The 12,427-nt window shown below is 36.8% G+C and overlaps 1 protein-coding gene across 4 annotated transcripts in view; it reads right to left on the reverse strand.

Moving 5' to 3' along the window:
• bbs9 (Bardet-Biedl syndrome 9) overlaps positions 1-12,427 on the reverse strand; it is a 251,413-nt gene that overhangs the window by 108,100 nt on the left and 130,886 nt on the right. For all 4 annotated transcript variants that reach the window (XM_041244853.1, XM_041244855.1, XM_041244854.1 and 1 more), the window contains one exon: positions 5,594-5,776. In XM_041244853.1, the coding sequence (XP_041100787.1) occupies positions 5,594-5,776 (183 nt within the window). The remainder of the gene's footprint in view (positions 1-5,593; positions 5,777-12,427) is intronic.

Genomic DNA, 12,427 nt, shown 5'->3' on the forward strand with positions numbered 1-12,427 from the left:
GAGTGTAATGATTTTGATAGGATTCCCCAGGCTTATTAACGAAAGAACGTGCATTTATTTTATTTTTTTTCTTTTTTAAACAACATGATAGTGTGATAGTGTATAATGCTATAAAAATAAAATGGTGCTCATCAGCACTGATATCAGCTAAACTTGAGTTTCAAATGTGATTTTCATAGCTTTTTTACATTCCCTTATTTTTACAGTATATGATGTTTTCAAGCATTCTTGGTGATTCTATATGTATATGACAGAGTAGTTGGGGCTAGTAGAATTGAAAGGTCATATTGCCACTTGATTTGAATGGAATGAAGTAGTCTGTTCAGACACTTTTTCAGACCAGCTCAAATTATCTGAAAGCCATGTAATGGACAGTTATAGTCAAAAGTTTACATACCCCAATGGAAATTTACAATTTCTAGAAATTTGTAGCAAAAGTTTTGTTTTGTGCATGAAATAGATTTATTTCAGAAATTCTTTTGCAAAACTCCAAAAATGCTAATTCAAAAGTACTCATACCCTGACAAGGAAAATCAAGTTAATAGCTAGTTAAGGCACATTTAGCAAGAATAACCTATTTTAAACAATCAGGATATTTGTCAATGAACTTTTGGCGTGATTCGTAGTGATTTTTTTATCATTCAAAGCAAAATTGTTCCAGTTCATTCAAATTCTGAGGACTCACAGCCTTCTTCAACTTATATCAAAGATTCTCAATCAGATTTAGATCAGGACTTTGACTAGGCCATTCCCGAACCTTGATTTTATTCTTCGTTAACCATTCTGGAGTAGATTTTGAAGTATGCTTTGGATAGTTGTTGTGCTGGAGCTAGGGTTGCCACCTGGCCCCATAATAAGAACACTCTGGGACGGGACAGGGTTTTTAAGTTGCCCTTAAACTGAAAGAAATAAATACATGAATTGAGTACTAAACATTTGCTTAATTTATACTGCTTCTTAATTATCTGAATAATTGTGATAATACAAATCTTACAAAATAAAAAAGCATCTTGAATAAACATGTGCTTAGGTTTATTCAATATATTTATTATTTTGTCAAATGTGTATTTCAATTATCAGTATTCAAAAGTTGCTATTTATATTATGTTAATTAGTAATATATAGCCCTAATTTATACTGACTCTCCCAATTAAATAATAACACTGATCAGGTGTTCATGCGCTTTGTTGTCAGGAAGAATGAACAGATGGTCAGTATTAATGATTTAAGCGGGAGAACACGATATACTATTAGAAACTACAAAGAAACTTTAAAACATACAGTATATTTTGAAACTATTAATAAATAAATAAATAAATAAATATTGACGATGGTAATTATTTATTTATTTTATTTGTTAAAAGCTATTATTGTATTGTCATGCTGCCTCTACATAATTAAATCAACAGAATCAATTTAGCAAAGGTTCAGCGCTCAATTCACACGTTGATTTCCTTCAGTTTCAAGGCAACTTCAAAATCCTGTTCTGACTCGCAGTGTTCTGGAATTATGGGTCCAGATGGCAACCCTAGTTGGAGCGTCCAGTTACGCTTTAAACCAAGTTTTGTTGCGGAGGGTTTCTGATTGGCAGTAGGTATAGTGTTCTTTTCTTTGTACGCCTCACTAGACTTTCTCTAAAAGTAACGACAGTGTGACCAAATAGCTCAATTTTTGTTCATCACAGCACAAAACCTTTGACCAGAACTCACATCCATCATGCAACTGCCATTTGCAAACGTTAAGCAATTTTCCTTGTGACGTTTTCCTAACAGTGGCTTTTTCCTTGGCCTGTGACCATTGAGACCTTCACCATGCAATACTCTACCTATAGTTGAAATGGAATCCCCAGTCCCACTTGCAGCCAGTTCACTTTGAATATCTTTGGCAGTCAATCTCGGATTGTTATTAACCTTCCTCACAATTCTTCTACTCGTTTTTGGTAAAAGAACCTTCTTTCTTCCAAACCGAGGGATCGCTGCGACAGTACCATGAGTCTCTTGATAATAGAAACAATAGTTGAAACTGGGATACTCAAATGCTTGGAAATATTCTTGTATCTTTCTCCAGCTTTATGATAATATATAATTTTCAACCTAAGGTCTTCCATTAGCTCTTTACTTTTTCCCATATGGACTTAAAGGTAATGACAGCAATCATCCTATGCCTAACCCTTTAATACTCTCCAAGAACGTTCACCTACAATCCAGCATTTTCTAGACTTTTCTAGAATTAGGTTCTGTATTATTGAAATTTCCATCACCTTTTAGCAGGGCTGGATTATAAGGACATTGGGACCCTATGCTAAGCCATATTTTGGGGACTCTCCCGACATACTCTTCCACAACAACCAGAGTACGAGGATTGTAAACTATTATTGCCTTTAAAACATAAATCACTTTCCAGTGAAAACAATTAAATCTCCCGGTTGTTGATAATTCTTATTTACATTCAAGACATCTGTGGGAACAAAGAACACAAAATGATGCAATAAACCAGTCAGTAAAGTACAAAATGATGCATATTAGGAAAAAAAAAAGTCAATTCAACCAGGTTATTTTGCCTCATATATGTCAGCACAACTTGTGCACTTCGCTCAATATTGATATGCAATAGAAAGTCAAGAAAATGCAGAAAGTCACCACAGCAGTTCACATAGTGATCCTTTGGGTACCTGCTGATAATGTGTGCTGACTCAATTCGAAGCTGCGTTGCATCATTATCAGCAATAGCCTACAGGCACGCAAAATTATCAGACAATTGTTGGTAAGCTGCCCTGCGCTGCTTCAGTGCAGTGCACACCTGGTCGATTATGGTAAGAAACGACTCAAACGAAACCTTTCTGAGCCTGTAAGGACAACATGAGGTGTGGAAGAATCATCAGTGTGACGCTTCAGTCGCCTGGTTCTGGAATTTTCAACTGAATACTCCTGGGCGACATCTGTCATCATGTCCTTTGCTGCCCTTTCAATCTCTTCAAATTGATCTCTCATATGATCCGTGATATACTCCAGCAACAAGAAGAAAAAAGCAACCGCGTCTCTCAATCCTCTTGCGTATTTTGGAGAAGGGCATTGCAATTTTGGAATCTCTTCTTCTGTTCCACAAGTCACACATAATGGTTGTTTCCAGGCAGTGTAGTGCTTTGGCTAGTGTCCTGGCGGTGAGCCTCGTCTCTGATGGTTTATGTTCGTCGTCAGCCCAATTAGTGTTGTAAAAGCTGCCATAATTAAAATATAAAGCCCTCACAGACTCTGCTTGATAATGCTACTGTGTTGATGACAGGGACTTTAGAGTCTCCCATTCAGACCTGCATACCATCCAGACATGTTGGTTTATGTTTCTTTGCCCTCTACAGTCTTCAATATTCAGGCACAGCTCTTTCAGCGTATCTAACACAAAGTCCCGTAAGTTTGCGGTGCTTCGGCAGCTACCACAGCTGGTCGATAAGAGGCTGTACCAGCGAAGAGAACCAGATTTGTTTGGGCCAGAACAGGTCTATCAGAAGGACCCGGGCCCTGTCCAGTCTGGTCTTCTCTAGACACAGCGGGAGGTTGCTGCCAACAGGCCTAGGAGCCTCTGGAATAATACCACTGTCCGTTTGTTGCTGCATTGGAAAAACTCTAGGCAAGCATTCATTTTTATTACTCTCGTCTGACAGAGTGTCCAACATTATCTCTAAATTTAGAAGCACTCCCAGGTAGGAGGCTGTCTGAAAAGGAGTCAGTTGGCTCTTCACACTATTCACTGCCAGACCTAAACAGGTGACCAGTTACGATGTCTGTTGGACAGTGAGCACCCATGTGTCCGTGATGAATGTATCCCAGTGTTCCAGATGGTCCCTAGAAAATGAGGCAGCAAACCCCTAGGGCTGACTCTGCTGTGGTGCAGCCTGCGGCTGTCGCTTTGGTGCGGGGTTCCTGGATTAACGCTAGCCTCCTCTAAACCTCTTGGTTAGAGGGGCCTGGTGTTCCCGCAATAGCAGAGGGGAAAGGGCAGGCCTGCCCTGTGGAGCCTGGAACTGGGGTGGCATTGGTGCCCAGATTACTAATGCTACTGTTGTCCTTGCTTGCACATTGGAGGTGGGCGCCTGGGGAGAAGATGCACCAACTCCATGGTAGACTCTATTGAGCGATGGGAGCGTTGCAGCATGTCATCCACCGCAGGACCGAAAAACGAAAGATCGAACCACTAGTGGCAATATCCGAGGTGCTACTGGTACGCTCAGTACAAGCCTGAAGCATAACCAAGTGATGATCTACATTTGAACCCAGGAGATCGAATCATCAGTTCACTCAACAAGCCACTGACTAGACCAAACAACCAGAACAAGGTTGAAGGTAGTTTGCTTATTCAAGCCTTCACAGTAGCGAAGCAATTATAGCAACACTACTGTGGCATCAAACTACTATTGTAAGCTGCAATAGAAACTTGGTCCTGCGCAGTAGCACCAAAGTGCTAAAGCATGTGGTAGCTGTAACAAAAGAAGAAAACCAGCACAAAATACAAACCAAACATATAAAATAATTCTGTCAAAAAACAGTAGCAGTAATAATAAGAAACTCAAAAATAAGAGAATATATAATATAAAACTACTGCTAAAATATATGCTCCAAAGAGTGAAAAACGCAAGATACACTACAGCCGACTAAAGTGTATGTTTTGGCCATGTTTTGACAATTAATAGATCTATAAGAAGCATTTCGAATATTCTTTTAACCTATAAAGTTCAGTTTCATTAATATTAAGTGTTGCAGTGACTGTGTAAAATCATATGGAAATTTGTAACTTTATTGAACAATAAAGTTACCTCTGAGACCACACACTGTGGTATAAAAGTAAGGACCCTCCATTAACAAAGTGGAGAGCACTGAGGTCAAGCTTTAATACAATAACAACCTCACAGACTCCTGCTGGTGATAGCAGCTGGAAAAAGCGAACATACAGAGGTGCACAGACAACCTCACCACTGTTCCTTGCTCCACTGTTAAAGGAACTAATACTCAGCTAACTTCTAAGGAACAGTTTTGAGGAGTATAAAACAGGTTCACATAACATTACCAGAGACTGGGGTACGCTAAGACATTAAACTAATTGATTGATCGATTTAACCCTTTGATTATATTCTCTGACTGATGCCATTCTGTAACTTTGTGAACTGCATATCCGATTTACTTCTTTATTCATCTAGTTATTCTGTATTCAAGAAAGTGCTTTACTTTATCAGCGCTGTTAGATACTATTATTGATACACCTTTGTGACATACTTGAAGTTTTGGGGTTGGATTTCCCAGGTAATTGCCATACTCCTTTTGTCCAACTTTGGGGATGATGGTCATAAATTATTTAATCTCCTAATATCTTCACGACAGGCAGATTTAGAGAAAAATAATGTTAACTCAGTATTGGAGCAGAAGAACCCACATCATTACATATAAAAATAGTAATGGGAGTGTAAAATGGCAAGTTAATTGTCATTTGAAGCTACTTACTTTTTAATCTGGACAAATACACTCTTTGAAGAACGGCAATGCACCCTTTTCTCATGTATTTGTTTACCCTAACACCTACTGAAACAGAAGTTAGGCTCTTTTACCAGTTGAGGAGTGTCCTGCAGGAGAGGTAAAAGGGTTGCCTCCAGGATGACAGTCTGATCCTGGTTGAGATTCTGCCAGAGCTTGATCAGCAGGATGATGAGATGGGTGGCACTCCTGAGCCGAGTGAACTCCTGGCACAGGGCAGCCCGGTTCTCCTCTGCAGCATCTGCCAGGGCAATGACCTGAAAACCAGCAGGGGAGAACGAGATTATTATTAATTAACACAAGGGAGGCTGCAAGGGGAAGTCTGACTCTCTCGCAAGATTAAAAGCATCATGACAGCAGTACATGGGAGAAAAATGATAGTCCCATGAAACAGTCAAAAAGCTCAAATTGTAAAAGCTATCCCACTAAAAAGGAGGAAAAATCAAGAGAAAAATTGCATTTATTTAGAGAACATCCAACATGCAAGTGCTTTCAGCAGTATGTCCAGATATTGAACCAAACCATAATAGTTCCATTATTTACATACAGATTCATGTAATTAAAGGAGGCTTCATCCATAATTTAGCATTAATAAAAGAAGGCTTACTTCAACCGGTACAGGATATTTCTTTTGTACAATTCCCTTGAGCATATTATTTTACTAAAAAGTTTCTGCAGAACATGGGTTTAAAGTACCTTATTTAAAAAAAAAAAGGGGGGGGGGGGGGCACATGGGATCTTTGGCATAACTTCTGTAAAGCCATCTTCACCGTTATATTCATAATACATCATAATGTTGCAACAAACAAAGCAAATTGAAAGCACGGACAACACCAACCCTGTATAAGATCACATTTACTGCTTGATAATATTGGACTTCATTAGTAACATACAGTTTGAGGTTCAGGTACATACAAGTCATTATTCTGGCTTTCAGGGAAATCAAAGAACCCTGCCTAGATTTCTATTATCTCTAAAAATGCGGTGACATATCCAAAATGAGTGTTCTCAGATTGTCAGTTTCTAAGAAAATTACACTGTGGGGAAAAGCCTAAACTACACAATCGCATACAACAACTTGTGTAAATGCTAAATATTTCATAATTTACAAAGACTCTTAATATAGGTATTTCACAGGACTGAATTATTTCTCAAAATATATTTTCATTCACTTATTTTTTATTTTCTGTGATTGACTATCTTCAGCCTAAATGTGACCAGTGTTGTATGAATTAATATCTTTGGATTTGTATTGGTTTCCACAGATACTGAACTGACTGTACTAAAAAAAACTATGGTACATACTATACATTGCAGTCTCTCTATTAATGGGACACACCACGACATCAACAATTAACAATATAAATCAAGTATGTACCTTCCCAGAATGATGGGACATCATACTGCACATGCCATGCAGGAAGAATATGAGTGATTAATTGCTACAGATAAGATGTCCGTTGTTACTGTTTAGACCCACAAGCATTGCGAACATCGACCTTTGGGAGTGTACATACGTCTCCCCCTATATCCAAGCTGTCTGTGGGGCACATAGTGTTGTTGATTTCCAAGAATAATTTAAAATAAAAATTAAAAAAAATAAAAAACGTACTGGGTATTTCAAAAGAAATGTGTTACTAAAGATTGGTTAATACTGATAAAAGTGGAGACTTGCCAAACTAAATGGAGTGCTTTAAAAGATCTTTTGTGAATCTAAAGTATATGGTTGATTGATGCCAGGTGATGGAACAAAGGCACATTTAGAAGGACTCAGGGAACAGGCTCAACTTCGTGTCAAGTTTATTCAAATTGGTATTAAAAAACCTTAACAAATTGTGTAGGATGTGCCACCATATATGTCCTCAAAACCTGTTTCAATCAGATAGCATTCTGTGGGTTTCGAAGGTGAGAGAGATAAGAAATGAAGAGGAAAAGCTGACAAGGAAGTTGAGTCAGATAGGTAGTTCAGAGGAGATATTAATGGCATGAAACAGGTGACTGGGTGAACGGAACAGTGAAGCAGGCAATCTCTTTAAACCGGACATTAAGAAACTTGGTACAGATAGCTAGTGTTCAGTAGCTCCAGAAAAAACGGCCTTACAGAGCGAGTACCCTAGGTAAATGTGTTTTGAGTCATATGCAGTCATATAAATGGAAAATAATGAGCAAAATGATCATACATCTATAACTATAAATAATACTTTAAAATCAGAAAAATCAGTAATAATTAGAATAATCATAAATGAAGGTAGATAGATGTTCCAACAAGCTGTTGAAATGTGTCTGCCTTGTCAATATATAATTTCCTGAAGCATTTTAAGTGAAAGCAAACCTGTAGCACTCAATAAAATAAAGACAATAGTGAGTAAACAAATCTAAACTAGCCACTCAATTTGCTCAGGATACAAACACATGATCACCTTACAAATGCCTCTTTGCACAACAAATTACCTCTGTAAACCCTTTCTTAGTATAGCCAGTAACTTTGGGCAATGCCACCAAGTAAAACATGTTAAAGCATTTCACGTTTTAATAACTGTGGTATTTTCTCAGCCTGCTAACACCATCACATTTGAAAACGTAAACTTTGTTTGATCTTTGTTATCTATTTTATGTATTATTTTATTTACAAATGTTTTATAAATAGGGCTTAAATACATCTATTTTGTAGTTCATGAAAAAAAAGAAAAACACTATTAAAAGCATTACTAGCCATCCATTTCTAACCTCTTGTTAGCTTAAAATTTGACTGGTTCCCCCTTTTATTGTGCTGAGAATATTTAGGTTCTTCACTAAAATTAATTCAGGATATTCAAATATCAGGAACACTACTGTATAATGACACACAATTGGACACATGGTCTGACTGCAGTTAGAGCACACAAGTGAATTTGAACTGCAGGACATGAAATCACCTTTAACAGCTACTCGGCAGCAGAAGCAGCAACTGATTTTTTTAAAATCTATATTGTTGGCTTTGAAATATGCATTTTCTAAATAGAAGTATGGAGTACAAACAAAGAACAAAAAGAGAGTGCCAGTGATATTGCCTGAACTAAAGAGATGAATTTCAATAAAAAATGAATGCTTCTATTTGTAGTGAGAAACAATGAAATCACATTGCTTTAAAATTGACTTCAGTACAGTTTTGTTCCTTTGGGTCCTTTCCTTGAGTTTTAATCTGGGAACACATACCGTATATATATATATATATATATATATATATATATATATATATATATATATATATATATATATCTATCTTTTGAAATGATAAACACTGCTATAAAAGGAGTCATGCTGCTCATGCTGTCATCTAGCGAGAGCCAAAATAACTACATTTAACAGCTTTGTGTACCTTGATGTATAAAAGCAACGACGTAATAAGCTAACATTATACACTCACTCGGCACTAAAAGGTTAAATCTCTGTTACAATACACACAGTTTGTGCAATCTTTTTTGTATCAATATATTAAATAAACAACATACTGGCAAGAAAACATTCGTATGTTGTATACTGAAAATGATACTAAAATCATGCAGTTCAAGCATGCCAAAAATATGCTAACAATATAAAACCAAAAAAGTAGACACAAAGATGTTAGTTTTCAGGCCAAGTGGCAGAAAAGTTACGCAATCATACTGGGGTTATCCAGATCATGAATCCTAACTTGTGACTGCAACTTGGAAAATTAAATCATATCAGATGAGGTGGAAGAAAGCTTACCTTTGATTACTGCCTGTATGCACTGTATTTGACCTACAGAAAGATGAACAACTAATCTCCTGTGTCTCTAATTATTCAATAGTCATATTAAGAAAACAGAGAATAACAGGTTGAGCCATACATTCAAGTTTTTTTTTTCTTTTTAACTTGCAAAACACAATTGCACAACATGGCTTGAATTAATTGAATTAATTTACTTGCACATTTCTTATTCTCAGTAAATCCACATTGCATCTAATTGCATTATCACAGGTTTTCCAGAGGTAATCATTTTAATTTTAAAAAGTTGGAAAATGAAGCTGCCTGTCTACTAACACTAGGGCAGCCAGGACGGTACTGATACAATGTGAAAAGTCTGCTAAGTGTTCCGTGTAAGGCTGCATTCATTTGTGCAGATCTGAATATGGAAGCACTTGCCAGATCATTAAGTCTGCTCTCTCCCAGATTAAAACCGACAGGGAGATGCAGCTTTTATATATTACACATAATCATAGGTATTTTACATTTTGCAAGAACTATCTTTTTAAGCAAATGATTCCTTCAGAATGCAGCTATAACAAAACATTACAGAGCAAAGGCAAAAAACTTCAATCACAGGGACCTACAAAGCAATGTTTTGTCATGTCTATCCTTCAGGCCTTCATTATTCTGCACTAATGCTTTTAATATAACCACTATTTGTTCTAGACTTCACTATGTCTGTTTACATGCCGGTGTAGGACCAAAAATAAATAAATAACCACCAGCCATAACACTGTAAAATGGGTACTGCAAGAACAGTACCGATTCAGTGTTCAAGGTGTTTCAAGTTGCTCTGGAGGGATAAGGGGCCACAAAGCTTTCCAGCCTTTGTAAGACCAAGCTTCTCTTTCTCAATGGGGTGTCAGCAGGGAGTTAAAACTCAATACCAGCCCGACACATGAGCTGTATTTTTATATAAGTGTTCTTTATCGCTGGAGCAAAGCACAGGGTGCCAAAACAGTGTTGAGAGTGCTGTGTTGAGAGTGCTGTGTTTAGATTGCGTATCCCAGTTATTATAACCAACATTCGATTCCCATTTTTGAACTGGGGAGCCAGCACTTTAATTAGTTTTTCCTGAGGCAGGCTCTGGTTAAAGCAAGAGCATGTGCACTGTGATTACATTATGACAATTGCATGTTAATGTCACATTTATTTTTGGTGGGATGTGGCAGCTGCACTCTGAGGAAGGATTGAGTTATTGTGGTTTTTCCCCACTTGTAGGTTTAGTCATGTTGTTGAGGCAGAATCCCTTGGATCCTTTAAGATCCAACCTGACAATGTTTTGAGATCAATCAACTACAGGGAACCAGACAAGCTTAGATGGGCCAAATGGCTTCCTCTCATTCATACATTTTTTTGTGTTCTTAATTTAAATCATATCTATCTTAGTAGACAAGTGACTATTATAAAAAAAAAATTTAAAAACCTGATGAAATGTATCCATAGCTTGTGACGGTGAGACACAAGGAGAAAGTAAAGTGTCTCAAGGAAAGGCAGCTTTATTTTTTAGGTGAATTCACACGTTTGGTTATGAAGCCGCACATTTGTGTACAGTAATTAATTATTTTACAGTTGGGGATTTTGTATTTATTTATTTTTAATTGTTATATGCTTTTTTAATGGCATGTTTTGGATATTTCCACCTCAGGGCCTTATGGTCCCTCAATAAAGTACAAAAAAAATCCAGGACCATTCTATCAGCAGGTAACAATGAAATAGCATTGCTCCTTATTAACTTCATCATCCTTTTCTAAGAATTAGCTATTCGACAGCCATTTCACAGTTAAAATAGTAGCTGGAGTGCAACAAGAGACCGGTTAGACAAAGTCAACGGGCACCAGTTTAACAGCCAACTCACCTCTCATTGAAATCCTGTCAATGGATCGTTTTGTTTACTTAAAACTCTGCTCAGACAGACAGTGGCATTCTGTTATATCTCCTTGCTGGTGGAGACGATATTTAAATAAGAAAACAGTATCTCAGCGAAGACTACAAAAGAACAGATTAGTGTCATGCCAAGCAAGTGATCCCAGATAGTCACTGTCTTTGTCTTTCTCTGAAGAACAGAGATAGCAGGAGTCAAGATAAGAGATGGTGCTTTGCTAAAACAATTTTGTTTATAGCATCACCTGTCCAATCGAGAAAGCAAGAAAATGTGAAAATGTGATAGCATCTGGCAGCCTCTATAAGGAAAGCAAGATTGCTTATCTTGGTCAATGCAAGACTCCAAACCATACCATCTGAGAAATAAACCATGTTTTTTTTTTCAGGATATTTCTTTGTTTTTCCCTGACATGGCAAACAATGACTGAATAAAGTAACTTTACATACTGTACCAGTTAACAGTGGCGGCCTTACCTGACAATTTCCCATCTTTTTCGAAATTTTCAGCTGTTACCATCAAGTAAAGATTTTTGTGTTTAGTACATCCAAATGGCATCAGAAGAACAGCACATATCCATACAATCGATTCAACCATTTCATCGCTTAATATAAACAAGATAATAGCCTAACATTCATGAACAGGCACTCCCACATACTAGGGATTTAAACATGTAAAGAAAATGTTGGGTTAACTCATATACAAAAAACATAAATTGAAAAACACTTAAGAGCTGCGTTTACTTTTTTTTGTTCAAATGCAGCTACCATAGTGTATTCACAACTATACTATAAGTATCGTGTGTCACTTCACATGGAAGGAGGGTTCTGAACATAAATGATCAGTCCAAAAAAAAAAAAAGGAACCAAATCCATAGTTCCTTGTGAGCAATTTATTAAATGATTTTTATGTTCTTAAACCCTCAAACATTTGGTAATATTAATTATTAGGCACATTAGAGTTTGTAATACAATATTACACAACATATTAGTATGTACACAATATATTAGTATTACAAATATATACCTTTTATGCTTATTTTTTAAAGTGTATAAAATATATATATAACTAAATCTATACTGGCTAATATCTTGGCTGTAAATATTTAAAACAGGTACAATTTCATTCGTTGATACAGCAACTTGTGGAGTCCCCATTGGAGATAGTGCTGTCAATCATGGTCCTGCATCCGGGGTTTAGCTTCACAGACTTACTTAAGGTCGAAAGCATTGAAATATGATTTTTAAGTCATACAAAATTAAATGGATAAAGTCAC

Source organism: Polyodon spathula, chromosome 3 (assembly GCF_017654505.1).
Source record: "Polyodon spathula isolate WHYD16114869_AA chromosome 3, ASM1765450v1, whole genome shotgun sequence".
Classification (NCBI taxonomy): Eukaryota; Metazoa; Chordata; class Actinopteri; order Acipenseriformes; family Polyodontidae; genus Polyodon; species Polyodon spathula.